Source organism: Pagrus pagrus (assembly GCF_965226575.1).
Source record: "Pagrus pagrus genome assembly, chromosome: 11".
Lineage (NCBI taxonomy): Eukaryota > Metazoa > Chordata > Actinopteri > Spariformes > Sparidae > Pagrus > Pagrus pagrus.
The window spans coordinates 20,868,360-20,887,784 of NC_140195.1; the positions used below are offsets into that span (position 1 = coordinate 20,868,360).

General features: G+C 39.7%; 1 protein-coding gene across 3 annotated transcripts in view; it reads right to left on the minus strand.

The window, feature by feature from the left end:
- Positions 1 to 1,458: 1,458 nt before the first annotated feature.
- acot7 (acyl-CoA thioesterase 7) overlaps positions 1,459 to 19,425 on the minus strand; it is a 58,016-nt gene continuing 40,049 nt past the window's right edge. For 2 of the 3 annotated variants that reach the window (XM_084366264.1, XM_084366263.1), the window contains 2 exons: positions 15,316 to 15,500; positions 1,459 to 1,967 (listed from right to left, as the gene is read on the minus strand). In XM_084366264.1, coding sequence (XP_084222390.1) covers positions 1,875 to 1,967; positions 15,316 to 15,500 — 278 coding nt within the window. In that variant the 3' untranslated portion in view covers positions 1,459 to 1,874. Of the gene's footprint in view, positions 1,968 to 12,479; positions 12,781 to 15,315; positions 15,501 to 19,425 lie in introns of those variants that run through there. The other variant, XM_084366265.1, reaches the window with a different exon arrangement.

Below are 19,425 nucleotides of genomic sequence, written 5' to 3' on the forward strand. Positions count from 1 at the left end.
TTAAGTGTATTGAATGCACACTGCAGTTCATAGATTATTTACATTTGAGACATGAATAATACGATTTACAGCGGACTTTTGCTGCTACCTGGAAGAGAAACATCTATTTCTGATAATGGCATCTCTTCCATTTCAAATCTGTTCTTCCACATAAGTAACCATGGTTACCATATTGTGTCTCTACATATTGAGCCAGCTGCTACCAGCTGAAATGGCCGTGGACAGTAATGAACATTGTCGTGAATGATTAGAAATGACATTGTTCTTGAATGTTTTCAGAGCAGGGACGGTTGTACATTGTACATTAGACAGACGTTTTTCAATAAGCTCATTTTCCCCAGAAGTCTTGTCTCAGCATCTAAGATGGATCTTGTCTCCCTGTATTGTGTTTTCCCTCCTCCCCGTGCTCTCCTTCTCCCACAAGATGCCTCGACTTCACTGGGGTTAAAAATAGATATATCCCCCCGGTGCAGCTTGAGCCTAACTTTATTTTCATGGGAGAAATGAAAAGCACACGTACTAGAGGGACAGACGGGGAAAAAAAACAGTAACCTTCAAGATCCAATGACAAATCAGTTTCTGTCTGGGCAAGAAAGCAGCACGATGAGGAGCAAAGGTCCAAACAAAAATCCATTTTGCAGAGGTTTAGACCCGTGTGGCTCTCTGTTCTTCACAGAGCTCGCTCACTGGGCTTTAATCTTTTCATTTCACTTTGGTTTTGATCTCAAATTATTCCTTGCCATCTGTTGCACAGGATTGAAGCCTACCTACTCCTCCTGACAATTCAGATGCGAGCCTAAGAGTGCTCTCAATACTCAAATGAAAAACCGATCCTGCTAAATATTTGAACAGGAGTTTTTATGGGCGGTTAATAATCACAGCCTTTTCAGTCCTAGCATGGCCATATGGATATTGATTTCTCACTGGCTGCTGCTGACCTCAATTCATCTTTCTGATCTTCCTTTGTGCACAGATGCAAAAACCCAGGCGATATGTAAAGAGAAAGATGCCCATACAGAGGCATTTCTTTCCAGTTCTGGTTCCTGTGAGTCCTAAAATCTCATCTGGGGACAAAGGGAGTGAGACGGAGAGAAGGTTGGGGGAGACAGAGGGACAAATGAAGAGAATGAGAGGAGGAAGAAAGTGACATTGCGAGAGAATGGAGACGGATGAAGACATGACGGTAAGAGGGAAGAGGGAAAGGAGATCGTGGTGAGGCAGAGCCAACGCTAGAGTCAAAGTGTGACAGACAGGCAGAGGAGGAGAGAGAGAGAGAGAGAGAGAGAGGGAGGGCGGGCGTGGGAGAGATGCGAGCTGAGTCAAAGCCCCCGAGCTCCCCTGATTTCTCTGTGAAAGACACAGTGCTGAAAAGATAGATAGCGTGTGCCCTCTCTGCCAAGGCATGCCCAAGACAATGACATCATCATCATCAAAACTAGCAAGGACACGAGGCGAGAGCGCCAGACTCACACTTGGATCTTTAATTAATTATTATTCACTCTCTTATTCATCATTTTCCCTGCGCTCAGACTATCACTTTGCACCGATCATGAGGTCTTCATACTTAAAAATCTTATAGATTACAGATAAAATATTACTCTGTCTTCTACATACAGTCAGACTGTCACTTTGTACAGTGATCATGAATAGTCTTCATACATCAATAAAAATATACTTTTACATACATATACAGCTATATGTGGACACTTTGGTGCATAGTACAGGAAAGAAAATATAACCACAGATTAAAGTTTAACAGGAGGCTACAGTTACAGAACAGGAGAGAGGGTTTTTATTCCCTTCATACTGTATGTGTGTTGTGGGGTTGATATACTGCTATTGCAGGCGTTTAACTCCAGTGAGCAGCGGCGTCACTACTGCTGCTTTTCTGCCAGTCTCTTTGCTTTATTGTGCAGGTAACGTGCGTTACCCTCCTCGAAACGTCTCTGCTCCTCCTCTCCGTCGATCTGAAGAAAGCAGAAAAAAGACAAAAGATTTGTTTTCAGACGCATTCATCATTTACACGCACTGTGCAGCGGGATGTTTCCCCCGCTGTTATTATATGAACCGTGGGCTTGAAGCTCTGATCTAATTTACCAGTCTGTGCCATTGTAATTGCCATTCATCTTCTTGATGAATGGGTGAAACTTGGAAAGACACAGTATGTGCATAGCATAAGGATACAGCACAACAAAGTTGAGAAGCGGTGTAGAACTTAAATAAAAACAGAACCCAATCATTTTCAAATAATCTGGGTTTACAGACAGTGGTTTTACAAAGTGCTCTCAAGCCCATGTGTAATATCTTCTATAAAATCAAGTGTTTCACATAGTGAACCCTGCCCCATCCTTGCTTGTAAACACCTGAGCCTTTCGAGGATGCCCCTTCAATACCCAATCGTAGTAGTATCACCTGTTACCAACTGTCCCAACTTGTTAGAAACATGTTGATGGCATCAAACTTATATTAACTTATACATATATTTACAAAAATCAATTATGTTAATGAGGTAAAACATTGAAAATATTGTCTTTATGCCGTTTTCAATTCAAAAAGGACACGCAATTTATCACATTCTGTTTCAGTAATGTTTTACACAAGGTCACAACTTTTTTGAAATGGCGATGCAAAATGTACCTTGGTGGGTTTGATGTTCAGTTGTAAGCACTTTTATTTAAACAGAATGCAGATAAAGACAGGCTTTTCTTTCCTGTTTGAAAATATACAGCTACATAACACCAAAACGCAGAACTCTGAGGCAGGTAGGTCAAAACTAAAAGCAAGCTTTGATAATAGCTGATGTCCAGGTCCAAAATCCAATAATCCAAAACAAAAGGCAGGCAAAAAAACAAAAACAAGAGTAATCCACAAGCAAAAAACTAAACTAATGCAGACCAAAAAACAACAAAGAGTGAGGCTTAAATACACAGGAATGATTAACTAGTGGAACATCATAGAGAAAGGGTGAGAAAACAGACAAAGACAGGAAGTGCAAAGTAAAACATGACACACGAGGATAAACTTTCAACATAAAACAGGAAATCACAAAAATAAAACAGATGTAATGTAGGTGCTAACTACAAACAAAACCGGTTACATCATTACAATGTTACAGTATGTCTTGAAAACGTTCGAAGCAGTCATTTTAAGGTAAAAAAAAAAAAAAAAAGGTACATAATGTTGCATTGACGACATGTGGATGCTTAGAAGATGATTTTAGGTTGGACTTTCATCTAATTCAAATTGTCTCTTAAACAACAACTGAGTCATCACTCACACTAATTTGCAGCACATGCAAATGGATATTCACAGCCCCCCTGTTGAACTTTTTCAGCTGTACCATTGTACTGTGCTGGAGCACCCTCATCTATTTCCATTACAGGGTGTTATAGTCTCAATTGATTTTAGCATGTACAAAAAAATATTGGTATCACACCCATGAGTTCTGGTAAGCCCTGGATTTGCAGCTGCTATGTATCACTTTACCACGTCTGTTTTTATTTGGAGCAGCACGTTCAAGCCTGTGAAGAACACATCTTCTCTTTTTTCCTTCACTTAGCTCAGTTTGGCTGCTGATTCGTGGGAGGAAGCACTTGCTAGCCTGCACAGTTTAATTAGACTGCCTGGCAACCTCGTGACTTAAACAACAATACCACCACCAGTGACAGTGTCAACACTTGTTTTATTGTGCTGCTCCACTCTCCCACTCCCTCATCTGCATGCTGCTTTAAGGGAGCAGGGGAGGGTGTTGTATGTGAGCATGTACGCATGCTGTATATGTTTGGTGTATAAAATACAGTGTTCGTGACATGTTCAGATGGTGAATATTTGTTGTCCAAACAGCAGGTGGTTGGCAGATTCAGGAGCACCTGCCACTCAGCAGCACTCTGAGAGCAAAGCTGGCAGATGGCGTCTTAAGTTTATGGAGTGAGCAGGGTGGTAAGAGATATGACAAAACATCATGCCAGGGACAAGCCCAGGGGTCATGACTCAAACGTGATGAGAATATTAAAATAGTTTCACTAAGCTACAAAGCGAACACCGGTGGGAGTACATTCTCTGTAGAGCAGGTTCAAGAGCATACAGCTGTAATATTGGTGTGTTTGTTGCATGCCTGTTATATAACAGTCAACATACTGCTCAGTCAATTTTGCTTTTGCCATTCAACTGAAAGTAATCGATAATTCCAGTTCATTGACTTTAAAAAAAAATAGAAAGAAGAAAAAGAGACCGAGTTGCACCACTGTATTTTCAAACATTTTAAGCCGAATCGCTGCTCATACAATCTATTTTTCAAAAAGTGAATTCACTCAGTAAACTCTGTAAACGTGTACATGACCAGGAGATCTGAAATCTTGATCTGGTGTAAGAAAGTTACAAACCGACAAATTCATGAATATAAAAGCAAATAACAAACAGTTTAATGTCTGTAGAGGCCTTTTTAATAGCATGAGGAATATCAGTTTTTAACTTTGTGTTGTTGGTTGCCAATCATTTATACATACAAAACAAGTGTTGCTCTGTCAAATATACTAACATCACATATTTAAGTGAAATACTTAAAGGGCAACTCCACCAATTTTACAAATTAAAGTGTGTTTACAGGTCTTTTACAGGGAGTACTACTGTATATGTGGAAAAAGAAGTATAAAGCCTTTTGTGGCTCCAGAAAAACTGCCTCACTCAGTGGCCAAGATTCATTGTGGGAAATGTAGGCGCAAGGTTTTAAAAAGCAGTCCAGTTGTCTAGAATTCCACTCCAATAACAATGTTGGACTCATTATGGACAGCTCAAAACAAATGATCCATGCATTCTTCTGTCTTTTCAAAACTTACACTTTAACATGGAAAATTGGTGGAATCACCCTTCAAGTGAAGTTGCTGTATATTATAACAAGCCATCATAATTTTACTACTTAATCATTGCAAAGAAAGCAAGTATTATCTTTTGAAGTGGTCACCAACCTGTGGCCAGACAGAAACAAGGCCTTGATTATTCTCTATTACAATAAACAGCCTCCATCTATTCATGCAGTGTAGTAGAAAGGTATAGTTACCATTTCCAACTGGACTGCAAATAGCACAATGCACAGTGAGCTGATCATTACCGTGTTATTAAAACAAGACCTGACAAGGCGATTCTGGATCCTGACACCAAACGGAGGTTTATTAATCACCCTACTTTAATACAGCTACTGGGCGTACCAATCATCCATCATTTAACAAAACACTGGTCTGAAATGACTTCATTACAAGCACAAAAATAGTTCAGACAAACTGCAGCCGTGCAACAACAGCAAAATAAACCAGGAATGTGTGTAAATGTAAACGGGAGAAACAGTGAAAGGGAAAAATGTCTGTCTCTCTACAGTCAACAAAGATGAACGGCTTTTTGATACGAGGTGTCACTAGATAACGTCATAAGTAGTCAACATAATTTTTCTGGAGACAGCTGTTATTAGCTATAAGTTGGAACAAACTGTACTGTGTTTAGTCCAGGGGCCATAATAATGTGTATTCACATTAACCATGCATACAGATTTTACTGTACACAAAATGCCGTTTTATAACTACATTCAAGAACAAACGCCTCAAACACATCTATTTCCACACAAAAAGTATTTCAGCTCACCTAATCAATTTCTTTCCCCTTTGGGTCAGTTTTCAGTTTTCAGTCTATTCAGTCTAATGAGTGGTGAATCAATCGTGCAAAGTGATGTTTAAGGTTCTTTCTACTTCTGTTTATAGGTAATTGTGGGAGTGGAAATGAAGCTTGTGATCAGTGTTTATAAAACAGAATGAAGTGTAAGCACAGCTTCATAGAAACAAAAAGAATGCGTAAGCATATTTCTCTCATTATGTGCACAGAGTTTTGTGCATCTGGCCCCAGATGGTAGTCAAACGCAGCCATTTGGACCTTTTTGGTATGTTTATTAACAATGTCTTCAGGCTGGTTGCACCTTTTTGTTGTCATTATTTCTAACACTCAAACCCCTCATATTCCTCTGGTTCTCCCTCCCCCCCCCCCTCTCCCACTCAGGCCCCTGAGGTACTAACCATTATTTAATTACACTTTTAAACCATGGTGAGCCTCAGTATGAAATGGTTTAATGAACGTGCCAATTAAAAGGAACTGTACACCTGACTACTGCTAATGAAGAATGACTTTTAATAACAATATGAGATAGGGGGCTCTAAAGTTTCAAGGCAAAGGAAAGATTATTTGGGCCGGAGAAGGAAGTGAGAGTGTTTGTGTAATTAATGTCGATCGATATGCTGGAGTTAGTACTAGTTAGTAGCAGTTGATTGATGCTCCATTTGTCTTACATTCTGTGGTTTTGGTTTTGCTTTTTCAGTCCAATTAACTGGTTTCCAAGTATATAGTTAATATGATATCAGTCTTATATCACCTGGCCACATAAAACCAATGAAAATGCTCACTATCTGATTTGACTTGCATCATAAAGTGATTCAGACCCTCTGTACAACTTCTTAAGCTTAAGAAAAATATAAGGAATTATTATTTTTACATAATTATTAAATTAAATACATTTAAGAATGGCTTTTTTTTTTTTTTTACTCTTTTTACAGTAATAGTAGGACACGATGGTACAAGTGAAGCTATCACATCTACAAAGTCCTGTTTCTACTTCTTTGTCCATAAGTAAGTCAATGTGTGCACGTTACTTTCCTGCTTAGACTTTGTGTGCTTTCTGCCAGGCTGCACGTGTGCATGCATTATGTGTGGGGGCTCATATGCAGATCACATTTGCATAACTCAATGAGACGACTCAACGCTAGGCTCAAAATGTCCTTTTGGTGTCCCCATGTAATTAGTATTCCCACAGTGGCTCCGGTATAATAACTATGATTATGCAGGATCATCAACTACAACGGGTGACTCTCCGATGCAGAATCAACCTCGCAAAAAGAAGTCATGCTTGTTTAATAGTGTCTTCAATTGTCTCCGATCCCACTGCTTTCTACATTTCGGGCGACAAGAACATTCTGCATTAACTTCTGAAAATGACATGTCAAAATGTTTTGGTTCATAAATCTTACGTGAAGCATACTGTACTATGAGGGCAGTTTGCAGTGTGGTTCAATGGTCTCTTAGCAACTTCAAACTCATAATGACATAGATTATTGTGTTAATGTCTCTCCAGTATTTTGTAATTTAGTCATAGTTTACGTCTAGTTAATCCTGGCATTGGACGCAGTAGTGGATAATGAATTACATTGAAACTGCACTGTGTATGTACAATATTTTGCATGATTGTAGTGATTGTATGTGCAAAAGTTAATACAGGCCCCTCATTGTGCAAAACACAATGGCTTCTCTTTGAACAAGACTACAGTCTACAGTCATGATAACAGCTTTGTGAGGCTGTACTCAGGTACAACTGTGCTTTGAACTAAATGCTGTAACCATCATTAATACATTTATAGTTAATTAAACTTTAATTAATAGTTATTTCGCTGTATAAACCCTTTATTAAGCAAAAGTGGCAACTGATGTTTATAACACTCATCTATAAACATTATTTGCTGCCCAACAAAGGCTGACCGCAGTAACTGCGCTCACTATGAAACGGAGATAAAAGGCGTTAAAGTTTTTTGACAACCCAGCAAAACACGTTAAAGGTAGAACACCGGTTTTGTTGTGTTTTTCAGATGATATTCATAACTTAAAAATCATTGCCAATTATCTGACCTATGACCCTAAAAATGTAGATGCTGCACTCTGTCTTTGCCTTACCTGAAAAAGATATACAGGTTGTGCAACAGCAACGTGTTGTAACTTGTAACTCTTCTTCCTGAGAAATTCTAAATCTAACTGTATTTCTAATTTCATTATATCTGTATTTAACTGTTTTAATGTTTGCATGTTTAAAAGGTTGAAATAGATGAGTAATCAAGATCAAGCAATCCTCAAGCAATACATGGCACTGGAACACATGAAATTATTAATTTAAATTTCATCAACTGGGAACCAAAACAAAGTCAGACCTAAGAGCGTTGGCTGACGGGTTCGGATGGCCAAGAAAAACAGCTGTTTCACCTGGTGAGCTGGTCGTCCTTTAGGGCAACAGTTGAATGGAGTGTGACAAACCAAATGGTGCAAACCTGGAACAGGGACAGGGCTTGTAAAAGGGACTGCTCAGATGATGCCAGCAAAATGCCAGAGGGGTTCCTTTGTGTTGGCACAAGCTGTTACAACAGAGTGCAAGGGGCTTCAGTGGCGCTGCCAAACGCCAGTGTCTCAAAAGTAGCACTAAGACAAACGTAACTGGCTAAAGACAAATAATAGCCATCTGGACTGGTATGAGCCTGGACACTAACCCACATGTGAGTGTCTGACAAAGAGAGAGAGAGACTCACACACAAAGGACGACATTTTAGACAATCCTGAGAATCCTTTGTAGACATAAAACATTCTCTGTGCTGGCTTTTGCTGAATGCTGAAAGGATCCATGCTGCCCATGAACCTGTATGTTAAGTCATGATGAATATTTAATGCTGCCGGTGTTCTCTTTTTGTTGTTTCAGCCTGTAAAGCATTTTTCTCAAATTCTTTAAAAATCTGGCCTTCCTCACAGTTTCAGAACCTGCAGAGTTGCATAAGTGACAACCTGATATATACAGCTTCAAGGTAGTCATTATGTATTCTGGGTTTGTTTTTTTGTTTTTTCTGAGAACATTATGTAGGTATATAGGAATACAAATCATGAAATCGAAGCAAAATATGCCTGCCATGAATGTTTCAAATTATTCTGACACCATCCACGACCAGGTGACTTTGAGCACAGTAAAAATTTAAATGGACTACTTTGCATTCCTCAAGCAATTATCAGAAATGAATGGACCCCAGTCCTCACCTGAAAAATCTCAGTGGGCAATATACACATTACCTTTGCACACTTTCAGAAATGTTTGACCGTAATTTAGAGCATTAAATAATGTGAAGGGCTGAAACACAACTTTTAAGACAGGCGAGACAGAAGTGGTTTTCAGTGAGCTATAGCTATGTTTTGCTTCAAGGCTTCAAAGTAATAATGAAGAAAATCAGTAGCACTCCTACTTGCATGAACTCTGTGTTATAAATGAGCAGCAGTGATAGCCGGCTCTGTTTGTGTGCCGACTGTCGGCACACTTTTAATTAAAAGTGACACTTTCCTGCTCCTTCTCTGGCACTGCTGAGGGTCACTGTAGGACATGGAGAAAATTAAAAACCGGAACTGGAAGAGACAGAAAACACCAAAAATGTTTTCAACATTTCTCCTGTTTCGTCAGTCGTACGTATGAATGTGTTTTATTGACACTCACAAATGTATTACGATGTTGTGTTTCTTCACAAAACAGACAGAGACCTGGCTGTAATTTAGTTTGGGCTGTGTGTTTAGAAAATCTTACAGGCTTCGATGCATATTTATGAGTGAGATACAGTGAAAAACTCCTAAAATTCATAATAAGCCATTGTTTACAGGTGCAAAGGACTGAGACGCGATGAGAACAAACATGGGTATGATGTGCTCTGTGCTGTGCCTCGAATTACCACCGCGTCAGAAATATCTGCAACTCTGGCACCAGTGTACCCGTTAACCCGTTGCTGATTGTCTTGAATGGGAGGCATCTAAAAATAAACGTGCATCACTTCATGTGGACTACGGGAGGTTGCCATGACAACCGGGCTTGTTTTTGTGTCACGGGAGGCCAGCTGAGTCTCTGCCAGCGAGGAGGGAGGCAGAAGGAAGGAGGGAAAGACGAAGAGAAGGGGATGAAGGAGGAGAGATGCGATGAAACAAAGAACTAAACATGATGAGGAATAAAGAGAAAGCGAGATGTGAGAAGGACCAAACCTAACGTATGTTTGAATGACTGCTGAATGTGAACACAGTTATAAGCAACAACCACCTTTTCATTCATATTGTAACACACATCCACCCATCGGTCTCTGCCAAGTGTACAAACGAATCCTTCTACCACCAGCTGGTATTCAGCACAGACTGGGCACTGGCCGAGGATTCAAAGTGTTGACCTTCTGGTAACAAGCCAGTTTTTCTAACCTTCGGGCGACTGCTAACCCATCAAAACCATCAGAAACACAACAGAGACATACGCTGCTCAACGGTGCTTCCAGGCCTTTTCGATTATTCCCATGCCATCCCAGTGTGCACATACATTACTTCAGTACTTTTCAAGGGTACTGCTGCAGAGAGGCGAGGCATCCCCCCCGATATCCTCCCCTCTGCTCCTGCTGTCCTCTTTCCCTACTTCAGCATTACCCACAGTACACTAACGCTAGTGACAGCCCATCTACAACCCCCAACGCAGAGTCCCTAACCCCCTGCTGAGCTAAAACAGGAAGATCTAAAAATAGTAAAGCACAGCGGGCTCGCACAAGAGAAAGCGAGGATGAGAGAATGAGGGGGAAAGCACCTGCAGTCGAAAATAGCAGAAGCTGTCCCTTCGATCAGGCTATTTATAGAACACAAGTGGAGCAAAATCTGCCACAATGTCATGTAAATTTCATTCGGGAGCTTTGACATGGGGGTGTTTTATCATTCAGTTGAACAGTTTGGTTCATGTGAGCTTTATGTATATAAAAGAGCATAAACATACATGACGCGTGTGCTGCAGATTTTGGAGAAATGCCAAACCAAAGAACACTTTCAGCCTCAGAGTGAGAAAATGAGTCCACATCTGAGCCTCCATTAAGTTGGTTACCAAGGAGAAGCTTCACTCAAGGTAGATATGAAGACGTGGAGCTGGGTGTCACTGAACATGTTAGCCACTTACAGCCGCAGATCCTGTTCACCAAAGTGACTTACTGAGTCATTTTTACAGACGGTCTTTATGAAGAACTCAAAGTCACAGTGCACTGTGAAGCACATGTTGAATAAGCTCCTCACTGGAACCATGCCTAGGCAAAGAATAAAATCCTACAGAATATAATAATTATTATATTATTATATAATTCTTATTATATATTATATAATATAATAATAGAAGTAAGGCAGGAAAATGCATTAAAAGACCATACAGCAATATTAACAGTCGAGCACAAAGCTGTTTTCTGGTCTGATGTTGTGTGTATACAACACATAGCTGTCTCACTCACCCTAAAAATAAATAGTGGTGCATAACAACATGTCCTGCCATTTTTCAAGTATCACAAGCGTGTAATAAGAAATTTACAGGTAGAAGTTTGGCAGCGTGGTTGTGAGTGAAGCGTGGAAACGGGTTGTAATAAATGTGTTGACCTCTCATACCATAAACATTCGCACACACTTAAAGGTGCAGCGTCAGAAATGTGCATTGAACGTGCATCTCCACAATCCTTTTACAAAAGCGCCCGTCAATCCTCCAATTTCCACTTCACAAAACGTCCATTTGGTTCGCCCATTGTCTCCCTCGCTCCGTGCATTCATTACCTGGTTCTGTGTCCCGTGCAGGCCGCTCACGGCTTTTGTTTTAGCGGCAGGGAATTGCAGCGATGATTAGAGTCATTGTAATTTCTCCGTTCACCTCATTTTTATGAAGAGAGGGGCTAAAAAAAAATCGCCTGGTGATTTTAATAATTCATCCTCAACACTATAAATGGAAATCTAAATGGAGCTTGGGCTGCCAGGGCTCTGATGTAGCACGTCAGATAAACAAGGACAGAAATAGGGGAAATTTATGTGTGCGCATGTGTTAGAGAGAAAATGTTGGACAGAGAGGCGACGTAGACAGACTTTGTTTGTTTGTGTGTAAAAGAAAGACAAATAAAGCTCTAATGCATGCGAAGGTCTGTGAGTGAGAGTTGGCCTTGCGTGTGTCGATGTGCACGTGCTTGAACAGATCACTGAGCACAAATGTGTTTATTTATATGAGCGAGAGAAGGAGGACGAGGCTCAATCAGGGCTATTTCTGGCTTTATAACTATTTACTGAGGTCTTAAACGTGGGATGAGCGAGGTGGTGCCCATTCAGACTCGCATGGATGGCAGTAAACCTATTCATAGATGTCAGTCCCTTGGTGTGTATGAAGTAGATGCATCACATGCAGGAAATAAGATTTAACACGTCAATCCAATTAACACCTGAATTTCCCCTAACAGTGGAGACGGGACTGTGAAGGATGGAAATGCAACGATGACGTTAATTAGCCTAGTAAGCCAGATAATACAGAGTTGAGCCAAGCGTGACAAACATTTGACCTCCCTATCCTTCCATCTTTATCTTACCTTGGGCAGCTGCCACCATCTATTGTTCTAAACAGTCCTATCGAACTATATTTAATACATGTGATTGTTGTGATATTGTTCAAAATTTGAAAAGTTGAAAAGACAAAACATTTCAAAAAATTCATTGTTATTAGTTGTGGGCATGATTGATCCATGTAGCAAGGCTGACATTCTGTCAAAAATACAATAAATAGGAACAACAATAAACAATAAACAATAATAATACAATAAAAGCTTTATTTTACTGTTTCTTTGACAACCAGAGAACAAAAGATTCCTGTCCTGTTCCTAAAGTTTCTTATGTCTAGATTAATTTACCACCTTGTACGGCTTTTTGAAGCTGCAAATCAAGGCTCAAGTTGTATATCTTTACTCGTCAAATAGCTATTTATTGGTAGGATTTAGTGCAATCTGGTGGTGTGGCTGTGGACTGCGACCAGCTGAACACCCCTCTCGTCACTCTCGCCTATGGTGGGATTTTCTAGAGTTTGGCTAGTCTGTTCTGGGCCTCTGTAGGATCATGGCGTCCTCTGTGGAAGAGGACCTGCTCCCTCTGCAGTTATAAAAGATAACGAAAACACAACCGTTCTTAGTTTCAGATGATTATACACTAATGAAAACACAATTGTGAATATTTATTCTATTTCTAACCCTAAATCCTTCACACAGGACTTTTAAGGGAATGCACCAACCTTTTAGGTTTTGGTGTCTATAATGTACCTGTGTAGTCATGTCCCTGCTTTTGATGCTTTGCTCCTTTTGAAAAAAAAAAGTTTCACATTTGGGAAATAGGCTTATTTGCTTCTTGCCAAGAGTTAGATGAGAAGATTGATATCACTCTGGCGTGTGTATGCTAAATAGGGTTAGGCGAAGTCCTGGGCTTGTGAAACTGGGCAGCTTCAAAAAGAAAATAATAAATGGGACATGGAAATGTAGTGCATTTTTCCTCAACAACGACTTCACAGTAGCTGGTTAGCTTGGCAAAAAGATGGTATGTTTTAATATGGCTCTTTCAAGTCTTTTCGTTAAGCTAGGCTAGTTGGCTGCCTGCTTTAGCTTCATATACCATACAGACATAGAGCGGCATCATATCTCCTCATCTTACTGTCGGCAAAATAGTAAAACTTGTTTCATACAACTTATGTGGTATGGTTTTATAAAAATAAATCTGCCCCTTCCTGCTCCCTCATCCTCCTAAGCCAAAAGATTCCCCTGTTCAGTACTGAGTGATTAGCTCAGGCGCAAACTCTCTGAATTTTGTACAAGTTTACACTTGAGAGAATAATGACCTGCTCACTGAAGCTGCCCACTCAGCCCATTGTTATGGACTTTGCTTGAGCAAAAAGCTTTCATTACCACATCTATCAAACGCTGCTTCATACCTTGTTTTCTACTTTGGAACTGATTTAGCCCAGCTTCTCTGTTGTTAGCAGTGTTGGGTCAGGCTTATGTGAGCTGACCAATCAGAGCAGAGTGGGTATTCAGGAAGGGGGGCCTTAAAGAGACAGGAGCTGAAACAGAGCGTTTCCGACAGAGGGGGAAGACAGTGCTGCTGCACTGGGCAGTATGAGAAAACTGATGTGCTTTTTGAGAACTTAAGCATGTAAACCTGTTATTATGTAACCTGTTAGTAGTAAAATATAGTTATGAACCTGAAAATGAGCATAATATGTCTCCTTTTATTGCCTGTCACTGTGTTGGATTCTGACTTACACGAGTCATAAAATTATAACTACTTTTTAAGGCAGAGTACTGAGAATAAATTGAGGATTCTCAAAGTCTGAGGAAAGAAGCTACTCTGAAGCCTGGTGGTACAGCACTAAAACAAAGTTTACTTTGTTTCACCATCGTCATCTTTTGTCCAAAGCGGCCGCTAGAATCAACAAAAAATGTAAGTTCCTTTGTTTTAGCTTTAAATAAATTTTCATTTCAATCCACTGAATGCTTTGCTTTGTGCTTTAAATGTGATTTAAATGGCTCCTCTATTGTCTAAATCCCGTTCCCACACTGAAGTTGGACGAGCTTTAAAGCGATCATGACAGAGACAATCAGGGCATGCGGATGGCGCCAGGAAATAATTTCAATGTGCTGAGTAAAACAGATGGCCCGAGCGTTCAGTGTTTGCATATAAACAAGGTTTGTATCCTGCCGAGCCAGAACAAACAGGAGGCATCCCTGTCCAGGTAAACATGCACACTTTACATCCAGGCCATAGGTGCTGAGTCAGCCAGACTTTGTTACCCAGGGATGTTGCAGAGATATTAACATTCAGCCCTCGGTGCTTAAGGATAATACGCAGACACAGCAAAGATTTTAATGCACTGAAAAGACACTGACAAGAAAAATTTGCAAATAACCGATAGTGTCCCTCTTTTTCTGAGCATTCAAAAGGTCACTGGTGTCGCTGACTGAAGTAATGTTATCAGGGTAAAAATGTGAGAAACTGAGAAGATTACATTTCCTGAATAAGAAGCGAAGAGTCTGTGATTATTAAATTGGGATGTGATGAAGAATCCACTTCTTGTATTGAAACAAAGTTTCCCTGCAAACTAAATAGAGAATAACTCAAATTCACAAGCAAAATCAATTAATTTGTAATGTATCTGAGTTGAATATAAAGCAGTTGTCATAACAACATCGTGTTTTCAATACAGCTGGTCGCACATTTTCCAATTGAATCTTTTTCAGCGCTCATCCTAAACAAAACTGATAGGGGGTGTACAGACTCTAAAGGTGATGCCTCAGCAGAATGGAATGATAAAAAAAACAGTAGCCTGAATCTTTTACGCTATAAAACTTTGGGATAAGTCAAATAATTGATGTCAATCGGGTTAAAGCTCCAGGAGGAGTTAAAAAGAGTACAACAGTTGCAAATTGGCAAAAATGAGCACTAAATTCAAAATGGCCGACATCCTTTTGGGTTCAGGTCATGGCACATTTAGACATTTTTGTAGGTCTCAGTGTGATACACATGTATACTGAGAGAAAGAAAGCAAGAAAGAAAGAAAGAAAGAAAGAAAGAAAGAAAAGAAAAGAAAAGAAAAGAAAAGAAAAGAAAGAAAGAAAGCAGACACATGATGGTACCAACCTTTAGAGGAGGGACAGGCAGAGGCCTGTTGTCCTTGTCCAGGGAGATGAAGGTGAAGAAGGCAGAGACAGCGCGATATTTCCCCTTCTCTGCCTCCACCAATGAGGTAGCATCTACCAACACTTCAATCTCCATAGACTTGTTACTGACGAACGTGAGCCTCCCCGTCACCGTCACCACACAGCCTAAGGGAGATGAGGAAAAAGAGGAGAAAAACATGTTTGACGTTCATGGAGCACACTGGTTTGTACGTAAGTATGACGCCAGAAAAGACATTTACATTGCAGCAAGGAAGGAAGAGCGTCTGAAACTGCTTTCATCTTGGTTTTTCATCATTTCCCAAGAGCGCCTCAACTTTTAAAAAATCTTTATGTTTGATTCAAGCGCCTCTGTCCTACAGCCATTCATGGAAAATTAATCTTGTTGTTATTTAAAGTTTCAGAAGAAGAAGTTGCCGACTGAAGCTTAAAATCATCTGAAACCTTTAACTAAACACAACGATATCCACTTTAAAGAATGTATGTTTCAATCAAACTGGGGGCCTTCATTTATAGTAACACTAAACACGAGCTGAACATGAAACCGGCTGGTATATTGTCATCGTCAACCGAGGAAAACTTCAGATCTGCTCTTGCAATCTGCTTCACGTTGTTGCATCATGAACTTCTTGAAGGGTGCTCCACTGAGAGTCAGCAAAGATTTTTATGTGGCTAAAAATATGAGAGAAAAGTGAGACAATATGTGTAAATAAAGCTGTGTTGAGGTTTTTTAAGGTGTTAATGTTTACAGTATAACTATACATTATGTCCACTGTTGCAGAGCATATGCTGACCTGTACATGAGCCCAATCTAATGCATCTAAAGCGTTTGGCTCATCAAAAGTTTGTGCTCTTCTACCTCTGCAGGGAGGTGAAAAAAAAACAGTCAACCAATAGTACGGGGCATCGCTGATGTGTTTCTTTATTCTCTTTGATGTGCCAGTACTGTATTATTACTGCTGTTGCCATAGAGACGAGGAGACAAGGTGTTATCCCCGCAGTCTAGGACAGATCTGGAGTATGTGACTGAGATCTTATAAAACCGTCAAAGTCATAAATAATAAAAGACGTACATGGGAAATGAAAAAAGGGCTCTTATCAAAGTACGGCCTGCAAACAATTTCGACAGGAGTTGAAATTTCAGTGGTATGCTGTTCAGTGATGGAGCGCTTGTACTCGTGCAGGAAACTCTTAATAAAACTCTCTCCAAACTCAAGAATATCCTCAGACTGAAACCTGATAACACTGATTGTCTATTGATCACTGAAATAATGACAGAAGTACACGGTGTGGAAATTTGACACCAGTGACCTTTGTTTGTTTTCACTGTTGCTAGGAAGTTTCTTTTTGATCATGACCACAATCCCTCTTTAACCTTGACCTAGTAGTTTTATGTTGTCTAGGCTTGAATAGGCTTTAACCATCAGAAAATAATTGGTCGGAATAGTAAGCACTGATAAACAACAGACTTTGCTGTTCAGGTCTGAGGACTCTCGCCTGGAGGAAGAAATGCAGAAAACAATCTGCAAACTACTTGTTTCTCTGGTTGTGTCCTGAGGCAAAAATCTAATGGACTGAAGTCTTTCTTTATGTGCATAGTATTTTAGAGTGTCCCTAAAAATGAAACCTTAGACTGCAGTGGGAGGAATCCCTAAAGGCTGCAGACATCCATAGTAAGACTAATAAATTAAGATTTACTGGTCTTTTGGTAAATGTATGAATGTCCGTACACCCTAAATTTACTTTTTGTTTGTTTTTTGATATCACTATGGCAAAATGTTGTGTCGTAAATCAAATAAAATAAAGCTGAGAAAAATATGTCTATGTCATTAATTAAAATCCTCATATATTAACACATACTCAGTCATATTAACACATTCTTCATAAAGTGTGAGGTGGTAATCACTGCATGTTAGCACATGTAACATTGACTCTTAGTAAATTTGTTTGTGCTCATAAATTTGTGTTGCCACCCTCGGTTACTGCTCTTAAAATTAATTGTCCACAGACTTCCTGCGGCACCTTTTCAAAACCAAAGTGTGAGAATAATTCTGGCCATTTGCTTCAACAAGTCAAAAGTCAAGTCAAAAGTCCATATTAACACCGCGGCCATTTTCCACAGTCAAGTGTTGTAGAGCTGTTTTCAGGGTTGTAATTCGTACAATGTCTGGAATCTGACAAATTGTTATCATTTCACTGCTCCCTGATTGATCAACAACTGAAAAGACAATGGATAGTGAAAATCCTGGGCCGTATTTCAAGGTAAAACAACATTTAATAGCCCATTGGCTTCCGTTAGTAACTAGCCATGGTTAGCATTCAACCACTTCCTCACTAACATTACCATCTGATAGCGATACCAAACCAATAGAAAAGGCACACATTAATTCTTAAATATATATGCACATCTCGCACACATTTATTTCAGGCTGGAGGTAAAAGGATGTACTGTAATCAATCGGTAATGTTAGCTAGGCAGTGGTAGAATGCTAACGTTAGCTGAGGGGTTACCAAATATGTAGTTTTACCTTGAAATATGGCCTATGTTCCTCCAGATTTTCACTATCCACCAACTTTACAGCACAGCAGCATAACAATATCCCAGCAAATGAGCATACCACCCTGAGCAAGACGTCAGAAGAAAAAGGCCGCATTGCAAATATGGTCTGTGATTGATGACTGAGTGACCAACTTCTATTGAAATGAACAGGCACCATCCTGGAGTCGAGTGTCCTGTTATTATCATACGACTACTGTATTTTCCCAAATGCCAGTCAGCTGCATGTAGAAACAGGCATTCCTGAGGTTTGTATTTGTATTTATTTAAGGTAGTTTTCTGTACAATGGGGACCACATGAGAGAGATGACTTAGAATTTTTTTGGTGAGTGATGAAAAAAGATAAAACTACAAACCTTAATTCCAGCCCTCGTTCAGATAGTTGCTATTACAAGAGATGTGAGAGATGACGTGAGAGTATTCCCACTGAGTGACGAAGTGTGAAAAGGTGATTAAGTGCAATAATTATATGAGCAATAAGGATGATCTTCAGTGACGTAACCATCCATCATTTTCCATGTGGCTTGCTAACCCAGCACATACACTGAATTTATCTATTCTGTTCCTTGTCGTCGGCCCATTGAGTGTTTTTACATGTTACTGCCAGGAGCGAGTCCAGTCTCATCCAAGTAAACTACCTCTGGCCCAGATGTATTGGCTCAGTGAAGCGTGCTCTGCTCAATGACATCACACAAAAAATGAGCCCTTGATGAGACTGGGTGATGTTTTTTAAAGACCTTCATGATTAATAATTGATTCACGCAGAAAGTAGATCTTGGACTCGTGCAGTGCTGAAGGTCAGCCAACGAGTCTCTGAGGAGCTGTCTAATGCAGCTAATCTGCAACAGTCTGTGCTGGGCCTTTATGTTGTATGCACGTACTCAGCTGGGATTGTAATACCTATGAGGTAGTTTTGTTATTTTAGCTGCAGCCTGCGTGAGTACAGTTAAGGTTTTCCTATTTCTCTTTCTATTCCTGGAAATTGCATTTTTGAATCAGTAAGTGGTCGGAGAAGGACACAAAAGAAAGGAACAAGGCAATATGCAGGTGAAATAGCAGCTGTCACTTCAGACAATTTCTCCAGAAACACATTTGGCAGAATAGATTGTTTCTTTTATTGTTGGGATTCAAAGAAAGTGTCTCCTATTCAGTCACACACTGTACTGTAAATTTACTCCACAGCAAAGAACTCTTTGATTTATGCAAAACCAAGAAATCCTCCAAGATACACTTAAAATCTCAACTTAATGTATTTCTTAGGCTTATTGGTAACACCTTGTATTGAGGTCCATGTAGTGGGCATTGGAGATGGTACATGATAAGACCCTTTTAAGTCCTTATAGATGCTCATTAACATTAATAAGACTGTATCAGTGTAAATAATAGCATCATAAACACATTTATTGTTGGCTTATAAGACATTTATAAGCCCTTATAAAAACATGTAAACAGTTACAGTAGATGCTTTAGAACGTTAATAAAAGCCTTATGAGTTTCGTGTAAATGTTTATAATG